Below are 18,382 nucleotides of genomic sequence, written 5' to 3' on the forward strand. Positions count from 1 at the left end.
ACTTCGTTCTCGCTGTAAAGACTACGGCTTTCTCCTAGTAGACCAAATAGATCATTTGAGCAAGACTAAGATGGAAGGTAAGATCTTATGATATAGTATACCATAGAAGGCAAGATGACGTGGGGATTGGGAAAGTTGTTTGAAAAGAAGAATGTTCATTGAATTGCATCACGAGGAGACTGATCTCCCAAAGGAAACTATGCAAAAAACACCTATTCGGTCTCACCGAGCGCCTCCCGTCTTCCAATGCTCTTGGGATCCAGATATGGCCGCTCTCCAAGGCCAACAGCACGGTGTCCAGTGCGCGGGCCAAGTCCCTCATAATCATGAGTCGCTGCGTGGTATACCGATCGGTTATCCCAGATAGCTATAAAAAATAGTCAGATAAAGCTGTGGCAAAGTTTCGCGAGGGATCATACCAAGATCATTAGGGTTCTGCCAGCGATTGCGCACCTGAAGGTCGTGGTTCTCAGCAATGAGGGTCACGAACCAGTCGAGAAGGTGACGGCTCTCCTCATCGGAAACATCATTGACCTTCTGCACGTGCGTGCCAACGGCGAAGACACTCTTCCAACCGGTGACGGGGTTGGTACGGATAACGGGGTGCTCAGCTCGGAGCTCTTCTCCAACGTTCTCTGGCGCGCCACGAGGGCCAGGGTGGACCGAGAAGTCGTTGCGCTTGGCGATGTCGTTGAAGCCGGGCTGCGCATAGGTTGCAGTCAAGCTCTCTAGGAACTTCTGGTAGGGCTTAGAGATACGATCGTAAACTTCGTATCCGGAGGCCCACAAGGTGTCTAGAAGAGAATTAGTCTTTCTGGACCATTTCCTAGAGAGTATACAAAGGTGTCTTACCACCACCGGTTTTCGGAAGCTCAGTGAGACGCAACAGGGTGTAATCGCTAGGAATTGGCTCAAAGGTGATGTCACTGTGCCACTCCTTGCGTGCACTCTGCTTGCGCACGGCTCTGTCCTTGTACAGCTTTCCTAGGCTTGCGGAGCTGATCACGCTAATCTCATCATCCTTGACTGCGTGGTCCCGGGACGAGTTTGCTATCGGGTGGATATGCAGTCCAGATGTGCTTGGCTTGCCGGTGAGTTCACCCAGTCGTTGAACAAGCTCCTTTTGCAGGTCGTTGTCCAGACTATCCTGCTTGCGGAAGAAGACAACTCCGCGTTGCGAGACTAAGATGCCATGTCAGCTTTGTCTTCTACGTCCAGTCACAGATATAACTAACTGGTTAGAGCAAGCTCTCGAAGCAGGTCATCGGAATTCGGGGCGCGCAGGAAGTCCTTCAAGTTGGCATTGGGGAATTCGCGTCCAATGACCGGAGTGACATCGAAGGACTCAAAAGCATCCAGGGTTCCATTGGACTTGATGGGCTCACGTGCGAGACCAGTCAGTGTGATCTTGTCCTCGACGATGGGAACCACCGTAGGTGCGGTTTGGGTAACAGCAGATGCCATGGTAATGGTGTTGGATAGAGTATTGATTGCTGGTTTGCGTTGCTTGCTGATGCTGAAAGATCAAAGCTGGGACTATGAGGCCTGTCTTATACTTCGCGACATCCAGGATGCTGCCGACTATCCGCTTGCGACATCTGTTGTTGTGCACAGCCCTTACTGTCACAACCCCGCAGATCTGGAACGTGGTTGTCGCACAGTTAGAACGAAAGCACGTCTTTTACGTTGATCCTCTTATCAGATAATAGTCAATTTGTGCTGTCAAAGTGGAGATTCGTCATTTCCCCCGGATATTGGTTAACATCTCGCCATCTGGAGCTGTCACGGTGATGGGATCATATTTACTGGAGGTTGCGCAACATGGTTGATTATAAACGACACTATACTTATAGGGGGTAGACCAGAAGCTTCGTCCAACCAGATCAATCCAAATTAATTGCATCGATGACTTAGTTTAAATTAACTACTCGTTGGCTAGTTCGATGTACTTTACATTGCATGCATCTACCCAAGCACGCCATGTGCGGTCCGACCAATAGCACCAAAAATGGGAGTATCTTGTTTTAGATCTGACACTTCGCTTAAATGAATCAACAGTTATACCTAGCATCATTTTGGATTATGCAGCATAAGCAAAGTCAAAATTGTGTTCATTGCTTTGATATCCAAACTGTACAGAGTGACCTCCCTGCATTAAAGGACTAATCCCGGCTCCTCTCGTCTTCACATGTAATTCTGCCAATGGTCTGATTCTAAGCGAGATACTCAATGGGCAAATCTGAAATCAAGTCGCTTATTCCCTTCATCCTTAGTGGTTGCCACGTATTGCATCTTCTCGTTGTCCGTCATAGCGTTCCATTTCTTATCCCGGCTTTGATTGCGCCAGACATAGTACATCTTTGTCAACAAATATATGAAGATATTCGAGACAACAAGTCCCACTAGAGTACGATTGCCTCTTCGGTAGCGCGGAGCATCATCTGAGCCAAATTAGAATACGGACAATCTTAGAAACGGAACGGATTTGATGACCAACCAGCGCGATAGATATTGGAAGCGATAACTGACGATGCTTGGACACACATGTTATACATGGCGGCCGAGACTGTCCGGGATCGGACAGTGTTCGAATTGCGGGAGTTCCAGTTAACTTGAATAGCATGCGCTGTAATTTTGTGAGTCATGATATCAATTATGAAATAGATATGAATAGGAGAGATTACCATTTGGATATGCCAGTAGGAGTGTCATCACTACCCACACACACCACTTGTTTGCGGTGTTAATGTCGACTACATATAGATAGACCAAAAAGGGAAGTATCCATATTTGCCCAACCATAGACACCAAGGTTAACTGACTGCTAACCTCCGAGACGTATGTGAGGAGTAGAATGAATACAATAGACAGCGCCTCACTAGGAATGACCAGGAGATTGGTCACAAAAGTGTCGAATCCGAGGCCTCTCAGAGTAAGAGTCAGATATTGCTTGGGGGTCGTTACTGGTGTTTGAAAGGTAAGTCCAATAATGTATATCGGCCAGAGATCATAGTCCTTGAGACTCTTCCAAAGCAACTTGGGTGTAATAGGTTCTCGATTGTGCATGGATCCTTTGCTTGGGTCATCACGAATTACTCGATTGACAATGATGATTTCCTCACTGTGGATCCTGTCAATAACGGACAATAACGGATGCAAGGTTTGCAAAGGAAAGGGACATAACGTACCGCTCAGTGAACCAGCCTGATTTACCCCGAGACCAATTAGCAGTCTGACATGGTCCAGGTGGCATCAAAACATATGCGGATAGACCAAATAGAAGTGTCAGAAGGCCCTGCTCTTGATGTGAGTAATGCGCCTTCTTTTCGAAAATGACATCAGCTGCCTACTCACCTCAAGTAAGAACAGCCAACGCCATCCCGATTGACCTTGCACACCGCGAAGATGCAAAAATCCGAAAGCTAGGAATCCAGCAAGAATATCTGCAATGTGCATGGCCGTCCAAAAGAAGCCGAGTCGCAAAGACAATTCATGATGTTTGTAGAAGTAAGACAGATACAATATCACCTTGGAGTCTGTTAACGGTGACCAATAAAAATGACGTGAGTAACTTACATCTGGGATGAATCCGCCTTGCAAAATACCAAGGAGGGCACGACACAAAAGGAATGTTGTTTTTCCATTTAACCCATACTGTGCCATAGCAACTGCAGACCAAAGAACCATTTGGGTAGGGATCCACCGATCAGGTCCAACCCATTTACTGAGCAGCTGGGAGGGAAGCTCGGAACAGAGGAATGAGAGCTTAAACACCGTATTACCAAGATTGTAGTCTAAAGATAGAATGTACTGGTTAGCTCTGAGATAGCATGAAATGAAAATAAAACTCTGATTCTTTATTCACCATTCGTGTTCATGTTCAATTCGGGAAGCATGTTGTCGGTTAGAGCTTGTGATAGATTGGACCTATCTAACTCCAAGCACACGAACATGATGCAAGTAAACACCATGATACGAAGATCAATTTTGCGAACCAACTTATATTCCTCGCTCCATGTCCACCGAGCAGATGGGTCGAATCGGTGAAGATTTTCCCAGTCGGCTTGGGGTTGAAATTCCTTCGCAGTGTCCGGATTGTCATAGACGGATGGTTGAGTCGCTACTGCGTCGGCATTATAGCCTTTACCTCGCTGGAACCAAAACCGACGTTCGTCTCCCGGTTCACCTAAGGGCTCTATATCAAGACTGGTAGATGACTCTGTGTCTGTCCCTCTCAGTGCCGAGATGGACTCATTCGGGCCCTTCTTTGCGGTGTATACAGTGGCCATCTTGGGAAGCCAAAGCTACTGCGATCAAATCGTGGGACTTATTGAACCTTCCTTTCTACCTAAGATAAATCTGAACCATCTAGGCTCTTCTTATACATTCTACAGCGCTGATCCCCCTGGTGTATTTTGTCTTGAACATAGTTTTACTGATAAGAGACCACTTGGCACTGGCTCGCATCATCGTGCCAAGTATTGAACAATTCTTCTGTTGTGGTGTGAGGGGTTGAGGGTGAACAAGGATTGACAAGGGTTGATACGGGTTGTTGGTCAGTGGGAATGGCATCTTGATGGCTTAATATCACATCATTCCGTCGAAATACACCACATCCCCAAACAAAAAATTTAGAATTATACACCAGTCCGCTACCGGGGGCTATGGAAGAAATAAAGTTGCTGACAACAACGCAAATTATCGAGTGCCTATCGGTAAGATCATTTACTATCATTAGTATTGGTTCTCTATAAAAACGTTGATTCATGAGCAGCATAGCACCATTGGGTAAGATATCCATCTGATAAACTTGAATCCTGAAACAATGGTTCAGAAATGAAAAGTCCCCGCTAATTTTTGTCGGTATTTTTGTGAGCTTGCCAATTTCGCTGCTAATCTCCTAAGGCAAGTCGTGGAGTTGTTTCGAATGATCATTCGCGATACAACAATGCTCTACATACGAGACTAGAAAGGTCAGACGGTTGGTCATGGTTAATTGGATTCACTTGAAACAAGGAATTTTGGTCCGCATTTATCAGTATTATAGCATAGGGCAATTGGTACTGACCAGTGTAAGGCAAGCCTAAATGAGCTCTTCCTTCAACACGCTATATTTATGTGTGTATTATTTTGCTCTGTTTGCCCCCAAGAGTGTGATATCGATATACAACCGCACAGTTGGATGGCAGCCAAACATGTTCAAAAGCTAGGCCTTCAAATAATATATCATGCTCGTGAAGTGGAAGCCTGAGGCAGAGAGCTTCCACATTCGGAAATGGCCCTAGCACCTCGTGTCCAAGTCGTCCATGGTGTTTTTCTCCCTTGATACTGCATATCCGACTTGGTTTTATTCCTCCTATTCAAGTCACTCATGCATTGTCAGTATGGTATTTCAGCTTATCAGTATGCAAGAGCATAAGGTCAGAAACTCGTCGGTGATACAACCTCATTCACCATGCATGCTCTCATTGACATCACTACTACGCCTATTTCACCCACGCTCATCACATCTCACAGGTACATAGCGCACCTCTATGTGTCACTACCTCGTGTATCCTCGTGCATCTACTACCGTTGACAAGTAATGTCTCACAATGCTCCTCATTAGCCACCATCCCACGTCATTTGTCGGGAGGCATAGGCATGTCACATCTCACAGTAGATAGCATCCAGACGGATGGGCAATCTAGAGGCTATGGATTGTCTTTGAGTTCAAAGTCCCCGAACTACTGTTCTTGGTCCATTGTAGGTACATCTTGATTTTAGCGCCCTGCAGGGATCCTGAAACGTCCCCGCCCTGTTTAGGGAATCCCCACCGTTGATCGCAGATATACCCACTTGCTCAGAAGCAGCAATGAGTGCTTCGTCTTGAAAGGAAATACCTCTGACTGGTCAGAAATTAGTCAATCTAACCTCCCTGAGAACTGAACAGCTATTGAATCAAGGTTCCCTTTAACCGCCAGGATGGGTGCTGACAACCTCGGCGGCTAGAAAAGTATGGGGCGGAAAAAAAAGACCCCGTCTATTACCTGACCCTTCCACACGTACATATGGGAGAAGAATCCGATGAAATAATTTTGAAGAGGGTTTCGTTCCTTGGGGTTCAATTCCCATCCCTCTTGGCGGAAAGATCATCCCTATAAAGCAATCGGCCATCAAAATGACCTCGAAGACAAATACTGGGTCAGAGAAGATTTCATCGTCGCAGGAATATCACACCCAAGATCAAACACCGGGATGGCGGCCATGTTATCTCCGAAGGAGAGTGTTGGTTGTTTTCGCGATCGTCTTCTGCATATTCATAGGGGCTCTGGAGACACTCAACCAAATCTCTCAAGCTCACAATGGCATCGCGTCTTCGGTTGAAAGTCGCCACTACTTTTGGACCTACGGACCTACTGCAATCCTCACCATCGTCGCCTTATTTTGGTCACGCGTCGAGTTCCAAGCGAAGCAGAGTGCACCGTGGTACTCTATGCTACATGAACCCCAAGAGGCAGAGAAGAGTGTGCTCTTAGATTACATATCCGAGATGCAACCTGTGTCTATATGGACAGCCTTGAAGAATAAGCATTTTACCGTCGCTGCTGGCGTAAGCTTGTCAATACTTCTCCGCCTGCTCGTCGTCTTCTCTACTGGTCTATTTTCACTCCAACAAGTCCAAGTTCAAAGGGCCAACTTTCCCATTCAGATCCACAGTAACTTCAACATCAAAAACTCTACACTTCAGGACTTCGGATTGCAGGCATACGACATTCTCAACGGCGTGCTTTTCCAAGACCTCCCCTTTCCCGAAGGCTCAACTGCAAATTTTGCATTTCAAGAATTCTCAGCATTGGCTCTTCCGTCTGATGCAAATATCACCGTACCAATTCAAGGCTTAATGTCAGACCTGGACTGTGAGCTTGCTGATGTGACGGTTAATCATTGGCCGGCAGTTACTACAGGCTATATAACATGTCTCGCCGACCTAACCACCCCATCATGCAATATCTCGAACGTAACACTTCAGTTTATGACCGATGATGTTCCATTTGGAGCGGAATTGCAAGTAGGACAGTGCGACAATATAGATGGTCCTGGGGGCAAGCGCGTCATGGCCACCATCCAAGAAGCCATGATCGTTCAGAATAAAACTGATGATTCTATGCCGTCCAATAGAACATTGACGCGCTCTGTTGCACTGATATGCAAACCTTCACTTCTTTCTATGACCCTTAAGGCGCAAGTTAAGGCATCTGAATTATCCTCGAATGCTCGGTTCGAAACTCTTGGCTTTCAAAATGCGACATTGCCGGGTCTAACAGCGGGTGACCTGATTTACCCGGTTATTAGTGGATTTCGCAACACTAATGGCTTCAGGGCCATTGAAACGCACCGGACGATCGCGGTAATACAGTCTGCTGAATCACAAACGTCAGAATATCCTGCTCAATCACAAGTGGCACTTGGCATGTGGCTGACAGGAGCAACCCCCAAGCTTGAACCTCTCTTTAAGGTTGATGTGCTTAAGAATGTAACTGTGTCATATTATCGCGCAATGGCCGCGCAGCTTCTGCATCTGGGTTCTCAACAAGAGAAAACGACATCATATGGTCAGGCAACGGTACATCAGAATAGAGTGCTAGTATCGCAACTACCCCTTCGAGTGATGGAAGCTTCTCTCTCATTGGGAATCCTGCTGCTGGGTTGGATGATTTTTCTTGCGTCGCGTGAGACATTGGCTCAGTGGAACCCGAGCTACATCGCTTCCATTGTAGCAATCCTAGCTAATAGCAAAGCTCTCCAGCAGTCTCTTCGCGGCACTGGGGTAGCAAGCATGGAGGATATTCATACTCGCCTAGTTGGTCGACGCTACTATTTGCAAAGCGCACCTCGAGGCACTGCAATTCTAGACACAAGCGAGGATTCCAATGAGCTAGACTTCAAGCCTACAACTGAATACGTCGCATGGAAGCCATTCCCGAGTCTCGCCTCTCGGGCTTCTGGCTTTGTCGTAATTGCCATGATCATTGCCGCCTTGGAGACTGTCCTGCACCTCTCTCAGGCAGGGAACGGCATAGGAGATATTGCCTTCAATGAATACGTGCACTATCTGTGGACAATTATCCCCGCGTTAATTATGGTGTTAATAAGTATGTTCTACTCAACCATGGATTTCAATACACGGTGTCTTGCACCATACGCTCGCCTGAAACAATCTACCGGTGCCATGATCAAACACTCTTTGGAACTGAGCTTCATGGACACCCTCGGACTGCATAACATTGTCCTTGCAATTCAATCGAGGCATTTTTCGGTGCTAGCAACCACATTAGCGACTGGGGCTGCCTTCTTTCTGACCATCGTCACCAGCGGTTTATACTCAGCCACTGATATCCCTCGACATATCGGCTCAAATTTTACACAGAACGGCAGCTTTCCAAACCCTAAAGCCATTGCCCCAGCTGCTTTCAACATAGACGAATATGCTGAGGTCACGGGAATTGTGACTGCTAAATACATTCTTCAAGACAACCTCACATTTCCAAGTTGGACATGGGACGGCCTCGCGCTCCCAGAAATATTACCACACGCTATATCGGGTGCAAGTTGGGCAATGGAAAGCTCCTACGTAGACCTCCGAGTGTCTGCACTGAGAGCTGCTCCTTCCTGTCGGCTCCGAACGAGCGCAGAGCTGAATCCAAACATTACCTTGGAAGATGGTTCAACCGACAAATTTAGTCTGACCGTTAATTTGCCTCGTCTGTCTTGCTCATATAACACCCCGAAAATGAATTTCACGCAGGAATTGTTCAGCGAGAAGCCACTTGAATCCCAACACTTCGGATACTCGGTACAGTACCCATGTTCTAAGGAAGATCCCATGCTTCCTTCGCCCATTCTCTGGACAAACTCGTACATCTGGGGACAGTTAAGCAACACCTCTGTAAAGAGTATCATGGCTCTCACGTGTATGCAATACGCAGAAACAGTCGACACTTCAGTACGCTTAAAGTTGCCAGGACTAGAAATTGCCAAAGACCACCCCCCAGTACCCGACGAGTCGACCGCAAAATTCGTTCCAGATGTCTACGTGCCGATATCTGAGTGGTGGGTCCTAGGTGATCGTGAATCATACCCCATGACAGACGCTTTCTTCCATTTCTTAACTGTTGGAAAGTACGGCATTCCAACCGAAGACCTTGGAGCTCCAGGGAAGAGCGAAAAGGTTATCAGAGCAATCAAGCGCCAGATACGGCTCATCACCGCTCAGCAATTCAACTCTTACTCTCGTGGCACATCGAATGAAACAGCATCTCGAGCAAACCTGGTCGGGAATATCACGATGCCAAATCGACTGCGATTAGTTCAGGATGCCACTTCAACACGGATCCTAGAAGGAATCCTTGCAGCTATGCTTGTATTGGGTATACTGGGCTCCGTAATGATGAATACGGATCATGTTCTGCCGAAGAATCCATGCAGTATCGCAGCTGTTGCGAGTCTGTTGGCAGATTCAAAGCTTATAGATCGACGTGTGTTGGAGATGACGTTGCCAAACACCAAACCCCTCCAATCCACCTTTTTTGGCAATTGTTGTGCTTATTTAGGCTGGAGGTATGGGGAAATTAGCCCTGGGTCGTTGGGTGTATGTGAGGAAATGGGAGGCCACGGCAAGTTCACGATATATCTTGACTCGGAAGACGAATCAAGCGGATGGAACATGTTCTAAAGTGTGAGGTACGTTCAAATACATAGACTGATTGACATCTCCATGGAAGTATGACATATATTATCCAACGTATGTGTCACTTATCTTTAACCTTAATGAATTGAGAATTCCTATACACACAAATGTCTATATTACTTCGGATGCAGGGCCAAAGTCTGATACTCAGTAGCGAACTAGGCTGCTGGAGATACACTGGCAACCAGCACAAACAGACTCAAATAAGGTAAAGGATATTAGGAGACAAAGGAGGAATCATCAGAAGTACTCACCGGATAGCGCCTGCGCCAATAAAACCGATGCAAGAGATTAACAATATCCCGATGATGCTCCACGTTCTGCTCTGCCAGTTTCAATGCTACCTCTATTTCACCCAAATCCAAGCCCCTCTCATCAAATACCTCCAGAAGCACCTTAACAGCACCCGCATCATTCTCTTTAACCGCAACCGACAGCACATTCACGCCCAAAAAGTCAAACAGCGGATCCGCCCCTCTGTCCAAGAGCCGTCGCATAACGTTCTCATCCTTTCCATACGCAGCCAGGAACAAAGCAGTGCGACCCTCCCAATTAGTATCATCGATACTACACCCATTCTGCAAGAGGAAATCAAGCACTCCCTCAGGATCTTTCTCGGCTCTCGCGGCCCGATTAATTAGGCACCCCGCATTATCACCTGCGTGGAGATCGAATCCCATATCCAGAAGCAGACTCGTAAACGAACTCCCGCCTCTACAGATCGCGAAATCGAGGTATCGCGTCGCGGTGCGATCGTCGGGTTCGGTCGGTGGTGTCAGTAAGCCCCGATCAAGGAGGAGGCGGAAGACCTCCTGGCCACCCAAGAGTGCGACATGGAATAGCGATATCCAGGCTGGTGCAACTTCGTTTCCTGTCGGTAGCGGGTCGACGACTAGCTCTAGACCCTCGGCATGGTCGAGGAGGATGCGGAGCGTCTCGGCATTGCCCGACCAAAGGATGTCGGTAATGAGCCTTGAGTTGTAGAAGGGGCGCTTGGTTGGGTCGGTATTGTGGGAGAGGAGAAGGGAGAATAGGGGTGGGTCGTTGACAACGATGGAGAGGCCTTTCCCCGGGAGTTCGTTTGGGTTGGCGCCGTGGGCGAGCAGGGTTTCAGTGGCTTCTTTGTGGCCTCTTTGGAGTGCGCGGATGAGAGCTGGAGGTCTGTCAGTTGGTAGTGTGATGCTTGCGCCCCGAGAGAGGAGTATGTCGATTACGGCGGGTTGGTTGAACTCTGCGGCCCAGGTGAGGGCCGTTGTCGGAGGGGTTAAATAGGCTGTGTAGGGGTAGAAGATACGGTCGTCGGTGACGCGGAGGTCGGGGTCGTAGTTGTGTTTTGTTAAAAGGTCGGTGAGGAGGGTGGTGCGGCCGGTTATTGCAGCGACGCAGAGGAGAACGGCCTGTTGGTAGGGCTCTGTGGAAGACTTGACGTAGTCAAATCGATCCAGTAGGAGGTCCAGGATGTCGTCGTATCCTCCCAGTGCTGCACGAGATAGTTGAAGGAGGGGCTTTTGGCCGTCTGGATAGGATGGGTTAGGGGTTGCCCCGTGCTCGAGTAGACATCGCACAATATTGATGTTACCGGAAAAGGATGCCCTGCAGAGCGAGGTTCCAGAGTATCTAGTGGTAATGTTAGGGTCTGCTCCACGGGAGAGCAGGAACTCCACGACATCAAGGTGGTCTGCTTGCGCCGCAAACGCAAGAGGGGTTTCGCCGTTCTGGTCTTGCGGATCGATCGGACTCCCCACGTCAGCTAATACGCGGACAATATCTAGATGGCCGTGCTCGGCTGCGAAATGGAGAGCGGTACGCTTCTCGTAGTTGTCTGTGTGGAGATCAGGACGTACGCCGTATTCAAGTAGTAGATTGACGACGGATATATGGCCGTACGATGCCGCCATAGAGAGCGGGTGTCCCTCTGGCCTGTCTTCGGGGTCTATTTGATAACCAAGAGGGTTTCTCCAGTCGTCAACGGTAGCTAATGGATTGATGCCCTTTTCATATAGCAATTCTATTATCTCAATGTGCCCGTGAAGGGCGGCCAAGGCAAAGGGCCGCCAGTGCTCGAACTCGCAGGCGTCTGGCGGGGCACCTGCTTCCAGTATGAGTCGGGTGGTTGAAGCTGACCCGTTAATGGCGGCCCATTCGAGCGTGTATCCCCCGTTTAGCCGGGTGACGCTATGTTTGTACAGAATGGGGTTCAGTAGTCCATGCAGCCACCGGGTGGTACAGCATAGGGCATTAATATCACTCCCGTATTCAAGGTAGGAGATCACGAGTAAAATTACCTCGTTGGGCAGATCGAGGAAGCTCATCTTCGTGAAGTATGACCCTGTTCTGTGTAGATGTTGGACTAGGACTCGGGGCCTGGCAAGGCTTGTACGTTGCAGAAGAAATGATCCCGCGTCTCATTCAGCTTTATCTTCTTGGGTTTTCAGCTAAGTTGAAGGTGATATGAATGTAGATGTCAAGTATGTCAATGTTGACATCGAGTCTACAACACAAGTTGACCATCCACCCGTGGATCCGCTGTCATTGGCCTTACATAAGCCCCAAGTCCCCCCCCCGGGCGCCCGAGGGCTGCCCAAGTGCTTCGAGACACACGTGACTCCACGTCCTGCGTTTATTATCGTCATATAAAAACAATTAACCAAATATTCGATCTGTTAATAAAGGCGGCAAGGCTAATCATCCCATCGCGGTTTGCACCGATAACGGCGTTGGGGTCATTATCTTAGCGTCAAGCAAGAGTCCCCGCATGATAGTTGTGGAAAGAGTCTGCGAGACATTTCTCATCGATCAAATTTCTAGTACTCGTGCAGTTATTTTATCTCGTAATAAGATAGTACCCAGCTGGCACTGTAGATCTAAAGCTATAAAGAGCAATGGCTACCCCAGTTCCGCCGATGCACAACTTGTCGAAACAATCTTCAAAATGCGCTTCACAACTTCCACACTATCTCTTCTCTTGCAGGGTGCTGTTGCTCTGAATGTTGGTCCAGAATATAGTCATCCGATAGAAGGTTAGTCACGTAAGACAATCCCTAAGTCAACATACTAAACAGACAATAGATCTCGACGTCGATCTTCCATTTTCTCAACCGGTCACATTCGCCCACTTGGAATGGCAAAGATGTCTTGCAGCATCTCATAATAAGGTATGTTACCAAAGCTGCTTCTATCTACCCAATAATTTCATCAAGACCTGACTCGTGCAAAAGCCCCTCGACATCGCCATTCTCGGCTTCCCCTACGACACCTCAACCTCATACCGCCCCGGCGCAAGATTCGGCCCTCGAGGCATCCGCGCAGGATCGGCGCGTGAAAAGAAGGGACGCAGCTATAACACCGTGTGGGAGGTTGACCCATATGATGAGGGACTTGAAATTGTGAGTGCAGTGCATCTACATCTAAGTGCAATTATTGAGGTCACTAATCCATGACCAGATCGATTGTGGAGATATCCCTATCACCCCATTCGATGCCGCACACGCTTTCAAACAAATGGAACAGGGTTACAGGCAGGTTCTCTACCACCCCACATCCGAGGGCAACTCATGGGAGCACCCGCGTATTGTAAGTCTGGGTGGAGACCACTCGATTGTCTTGCCTATCTTGCGTTCGTTGAAACACGTCTATGGACCGATCTCTGTTATTCACTTGGACTCGCACCTCGATACTTGGGATCCTTATGAGGGTTACACTGGAATTGCATCGAACCAGTCGGCTATTACGCATGGAACATTCTTCTGGCATGCGAGTCGGGAGGGATGTATTGCCAAGGGGACGAGTGTGCATGGAGGACTGAGAACCAAGCTTTTCGTAAGTGGTGTCTGGCAATCCTCTTGTCTGGAATTCGTACTAATCAAATATTACCAACAGAGTCCTAAAGATTACGAGATCGACCAGAATGTTGGATTTACGATTATTGAGGCCCACGAGATCGACGATATTGGCATGTCCGGGATCATTGATAAGGTCCGGAGCGTTGTCGGAGATACTCCGACTTATCTTTCTATCGATATCGACGGTAAGATTGGCCTTTGCCCTGTCCAAGACACATAAGAGACTAATTTTTTCACTCAGTTCTCGATCCTAGCATCGCCCCTGCAACTGGAACCCCCGAATCGGGTGGCTGGACCACTCGCGAGTTGAAGCGGTTTATTAAAGGCCTCGAGGGTGTGAATCTTGTTGGTGCCGATGTGGTAGAAGTTAGCCCTCCTTACGACACCGTTGCAGAGACTACTTCTATCGCTGCTGCGGATTTGATCGTTGATATTCTCGCATCTATGGCGAAATTGAAGACAGGTCCTAAGTCGAAGGCCCCAGCTTCAAAGGATGAGTTGTGAGCAAAGCCTGACGGATGTTCCAAACTTTGAGTTTTCAGCTATGTATGAATCATGCTATATGAGACTTTCAAATCGGCAAAACCAATTTGCCGGATTGTTTAAGAGCATCCCTCCAGTTAACTACATTCTCGTCTAAATTCATGATGCTCCAGATTTCCTGTATAACTTTCCATTGCCTCTTGAAATTGCCCATTGAGTACCCCTGCACTCGCTCCCACCATTCAACCCAAGGCCGTCGATCGGTTGCCTCACATGCAGCAATGAATGCAGGCCAGGACATGGGAGCTGCGCGCTTTTCGCCGTATGAGTATGCGTCTTTGAGATCTTCGGCAAGCGAAAGGTTCGTCCAGATGGCTCCTACTCGCTGCTGGAGATCCACCGGATTGGAGTTCTCGATTGCTTGATAATAGAAAATCACGATCGCGCTATGAAATGCTAGGGCTTGGTAACGTATTACCTCTAGCATCGTCGGGTCCTCTAACGCAATGAGATCGAAAGACTCGAAATCTATATGCCATGAAAAGATTTCGTGGTGCAATGATGAACATGCCTCTAGCAGAAGTGTTGGCATTTCAACATCCTGGTAGAAGGCTAGATATTCGGCTAGCTGACAGGTCCTTTGTAGCAGATTTCCCAGATATGGGGTAATCCCATACATGTATTGGATGTTGGTATCATCATCATAAAAGTAAGGCTCCTCAAAGAATGGACCTTCTGTTGTCAAGGGTCTAGGTTCTAGCTCATGTGCTGTCGTTCGAGCCAGGAGACTTAGAAAATGGCAAATACTGCTGATCTGCCGGCTGGAGTCATCGACCACCTCGGAGACATTTGGTCTTTGCAGCTGGCGACAACCCTTGAGATGGATTGGGAAATCTGAATCTTCGCCCGTCATGGTCTGATTTGTTAGATTCAATAACATTTTATAACATGGAGCGAAAGCCACCTACATCGATCGTGACTAAGGAGAGCATTGCCGTCAGGTACATAGTATATTGCCGGGAGTCTTTGGGTGCTACGAGTGCAAACTTGAGTGCCCGTAAAGCTTTGGCTCGATGCTGGAGACCAAGATTGTGATATTCTCTCGAGCCGCCCATGACATTCCGGAGGTGGAATGCTGCCGATGATAATATACTGTGAAATAGTGAGATTGAGACACCCGACGTGGACCCTGTATTTTGAACAAGACATAAATCATGGCATCCCTCGAGAGCGAATGGGAGATATGTTGTTCGCCAAGGGTTCCTCGGGTGGAAGACTGGCTGTAGGAGCTCGGCGACATGATTTTTGTAGTGATACATAAGCATGGACGTGTTGGAATCTTTGAATAGAGGCGCTGATAGCTCGATGTGTGGTGATGGATGCATTTTAGGCGACTTTTTTCTCGAGTATGATAACCTTGGCGAATTTGGTACATGGGCTAACAATGACCCCCAGTTTGGGGAGAAATCTATTTCATGTATATCTGTATCTGGAATGACAGTATCATCCGGAATTGTTTTAAACAGTTCACTGGACAGCTCGGGGTCCAACTCACTAGGAATGATCTCAGAGCTCCAGTCCTGGGTCTGATGACTATTTCCTAATGAAGCGTGGGGTTCTGCAAATTCATTGTCGCCATGTTCCCATTTGGAGAATATTGCAAAGGGCCCTATAGTGACGGTACGCGATGGTGTTGAAATTGAGTCGAGGGAGGATATGATTCGGTTGATCTCGTCCTCCGAGATGCTTGGAGTGGTGGATTGTTCTGATTAAGAATGTCATCAGCCAATGTGTCATTCCTTTGAAAGAGAGCCTAGACTCACCTAGTCGGATCTGTCTGCGTCGCAAACCATGAAGATCCCGCTTCTTATCTGTCATCCAGCACAGATTCACACCGTAGCCGGCGCATTCCAGGCCGGATTTCTGGCAGACTCCACATCCATTTTGTTGACGCTCATCGCATTTGACCTTCCGAGACCTACAGGTCCAGCACCTATTTTTGTCAGCTTCAACGGTATATAAATGATTAGATATACTTTGATATTACCCTGTAAATGTCACCGACTTCTGCTTTGCCTGGCGAAGACGCTTGGTTTGTTTTTTAGGAGGTTTCACGGGCCCACGCATGATATCGTTGATATGGAGCTGGTTCTCAATCTGAGCAATGTTGGTCAGTCGCCGTTGGTGGTCGTGAGGGGGAGTATCAAGCAGACCAGCGTTATGACACAGCATGCATTTGGAGTAACGCCAAGGCAAGTGGTCAAGAGCTCTATGTCAAGCTTAACAGTGACAATAGTGGAGCTAGCCTCAGATACGTGGGCCAGTTGGAAGAAATAGATACAAGTGATAGCCGGGGGAATTTGCCCATCCCGTTGAGATGTCAATGTTCTCCCCTCCAATGCGGGGTTCTATAGGGTTTGATTCTATGACAGCCCAATAGTTCTTATCTATGGCTTATCGATATGCCCTATCTTATCTCGATAAGTGGGTCTGGCTTGGCATTTGAAAGGGGAAGGAGCCAGCGAAAGGGTAAACAGGACCCTACTATTAGTTTGTTAATATTGCTTCAAGATATTATTCACAGTAAGACCAGTGGCAAAAAAACCAGTGAATGTTCCAATCTATCTCACTACAAGTGCAAGTCCACCTGTGGTCCCGTATAGTTCCCTCTTTCGTGTACCCACCACAGCGCCACTAGCAACGTCAATCCACATGTGATCACACTAGTATAGTTCATTTCTTCCGGAGACGTAGGGCATAAGGGAAGCAGTAAATCACAAACGAGGCGGCGATGTACATGCATGCCACAGTATTGACAATAGAGCCAACTTTCCCCATCCAAAATGGACCAGGGCGGATGTTCTTGCGACCTGTTATCAAATGTGGGAATATAGCGAGGAAGTAAGAAAGCGTTGTGAGTAGCACAAACGAGCCAATAAAAGCCTCGAACGCAGTATACGATCCCACATAAATTGCCCCAATACATGTCAGAAACATGCCGCATGCCAAAGTTGCATACAGTGGGCTATGCCATTTCGGACTGATGGCCCCAATGTGTTTCGAAAACGGTGTTGCGTCGTCACGACCTAGGACATAGAACGTCCTTCCTGCGGTAATATAACATCTAATCGTTGCACAGAAAATGGGTGCGATCGTGAGCGTAAGAAGTCCAACGGCACCTGCTCGGGGGCCGGTTGCTTGTAAATAGATATCACCCAGAGGGGAAATCGAAATGGCGTTCACAATAAGAGGTATATCAGTGACAGCATAGAACATAGAGATCAAATAGCAAAAGCCGGTTGCGAAGCCAATGGTCACTTGGCAGGCAAGTGCCTTTGGGATATTCCGTCTTGCACTAGTTGTAGTATCAGCAAATAAACGGTCTGTGAGGGAACGACATGAAGTACTCAGGAATCTCTTCTGCAATATGCGTGACTCAGTCAATGGCACCGATTGCAAATGCTCCGTTCAGCATGCCTTCAAGGAATGTGAATTCATCCGAGTAACCAGTGACATTACTCCAGTCTTTCCAAACAAACTCATTTGATGCATATCCAGTCCCATTCCTGCTTGGAATAATAGCGCAGACCAAGACTGTAATACCAAAACCAGCAACAATCAAAAACGATCCGATTCTGCTGATGAGCGGGAGAGCCCGTTGGCAGAACATCACCGTAAGACAGCACAGCCAGGAGATAATCAGATAGCAAACAAAAACATGCCAGCGCTGTGGTCTGACATCTCGGTGATAGAGTGTGTAGGAATAGAAAATCATGCTTCCAGTCATAGAACAGTTCCCTGCTACGGCGAATGTGCACGCAAGGCCATTCAGCCAGCCTGCGAACCAGCCGCACAATCTTCCATAACGAGAGCCAGCGGTGATAGTAGCCCAGTGGTAGACTCCACCAGATGCTAGAATAGCAGAGGCAAGCTCGGCAAGTGATGCGGCAATGAAGCAGTAGAAAAAGGAGACAGTGGCGCTATCGTAGATGTTAGCCTCAAGCTTTGACGAAATTCCGTAAACTAGTGGGCCTAAGCATTTTCGGTGGTGGCTCCAGTCGCATAATCACTCAAAAGGTTAAAGCTCTTTACCAGTACAGGCGTGACACCAGTCCCAATGTCATCTTTAGCTGAATCGTGGATGGAAGACTCGATATCACCAACATCTTCTTTAATTTCGAACTGTGCTATGGCAGTAGATATGAATTACTATGTAATCAAAATGTATACGATTCATATTTCGACAGAAATAGCTTTAGATATATATGCTCTTTATTTATCTTTACACTTCCATCGCTCTAATATAACGGCCGATTTATCCTTTCAA

At 47.6% G+C, this 18,382-nt stretch overlaps 7 protein-coding genes across 7 annotated transcripts; 2 read left to right on the forward strand and 5 right to left on the reverse strand.

Moving 5' to 3' along the window:
• Positions 1-212: 212 nt before the first annotated feature.
• On the reverse strand, positions 213-1,464 carry N7447_007800 (TauD/TfdA dioxygenase family protein; the record flags this gene model as incomplete). The annotated part of the gene is made up of 4 exons (XM_057232062.1): positions 213-367; positions 420-794; positions 853-1,182; positions 1,236-1,464. The coding sequence occupies 4 exons, from the start codon at positions 1,462-1,464 to the stop codon at positions 213-215; spliced, it is 1,089 nt and encodes a 362-aa protein (XP_057083827.1).
• Positions 1,465-2,226: 762 nt separating this feature from the next.
• Positions 2,227-4,289, reverse strand: N7447_007801 (putative MFS transporter; the record flags this gene model as incomplete). Its single annotated transcript, XM_057232063.1, has 7 exons — positions 2,227-2,441; positions 2,498-2,626; positions 2,823-3,121; positions 3,189-3,295; positions 3,355-3,528; positions 3,577-3,794; positions 3,866-4,289. 7 exons carry the CDS (start codon positions 4,287-4,289, stop codon positions 2,227-2,229), a joined length of 1,566 nt encoding a protein of 521 aa, XP_057083828.1.
• Positions 4,290-6,160: 1,871 nt separating this feature from the next.
• N7447_007802 (DUF3433 domain-containing protein) lies at positions 6,161-9,715 on the forward strand (the record flags this gene model as incomplete). Its single annotated transcript, XM_057232064.1, has 1 exon — positions 6,161-9,715. One exon carries the CDS (start codon positions 6,161-6,163, stop codon positions 9,713-9,715), a length of 3,555 nt encoding a protein of 1,184 aa, XP_057083829.1.
• A 233-nt stretch (positions 9,716-9,948) lies between these two features.
• N7447_007803 (ankyrin repeat domain-containing protein) lies at positions 9,949-12,042 on the reverse strand (the record flags this gene model as incomplete). The annotated part of the gene is made up of 1 exon (XM_057232065.1): positions 9,949-12,042. The coding sequence occupies one exon, from the start codon at positions 12,040-12,042 to the stop codon at positions 9,949-9,951; it is 2,094 nt and encodes a 697-aa protein (XP_057083830.1).
• A 620-nt stretch (positions 12,043-12,662) lies between these two features.
• N7447_007804 (agmatinase) lies at positions 12,663-14,076 on the forward strand (the record flags this gene model as incomplete). Its single annotated transcript, XM_057232066.1, has 6 exons — positions 12,663-12,750; positions 12,800-12,885; positions 12,949-13,116; positions 13,175-13,549; positions 13,610-13,757; positions 13,814-14,076. The coding sequence occupies 6 exons, from the start codon at positions 12,663-12,665 to the stop codon at positions 14,074-14,076; spliced, it is 1,128 nt and encodes a 375-aa protein (XP_057083831.1).
• Positions 14,077-14,143: 67 nt separating this feature from the next.
• On the reverse strand, positions 14,144-16,287 carry N7447_007805 (Zn(II)2Cys6 transcription factor; the record flags this gene model as incomplete). Its single annotated transcript, XM_057232067.1, has 4 exons — positions 14,144-14,971; positions 15,024-15,820; positions 15,879-16,048; positions 16,103-16,287. 4 exons carry the CDS (start codon positions 16,285-16,287, stop codon positions 14,144-14,146), a joined length of 1,980 nt encoding a protein of 659 aa, XP_057083832.1.
• A 501-nt stretch (positions 16,288-16,788) lies between these two features.
• Positions 16,789-18,292, reverse strand: N7447_007806 (uncharacterized protein; the record flags this gene model as incomplete). Its single annotated transcript, XM_057232068.1, has 4 exons — positions 16,789-17,438; positions 17,506-18,078; positions 18,126-18,242; positions 18,286-18,292. The coding sequence occupies 4 exons, from the start codon at positions 18,290-18,292 to the stop codon at positions 16,789-16,791; spliced, it is 1,347 nt and encodes a 448-aa protein (XP_057083833.1).
• Between the last annotated feature and the right edge of the window lie 90 nt (positions 18,293-18,382).

This window comes from Penicillium robsamsonii (assembly GCF_028829455.1).
Source record: "Penicillium robsamsonii strain IBT 29466 chromosome Unknown utg000004l_segment0_segment0, whole genome shotgun sequence".
NCBI classification, from domain to species: Eukaryota; Fungi; Ascomycota; class Eurotiomycetes; order Eurotiales; family Aspergillaceae; genus Penicillium; species Penicillium robsamsonii.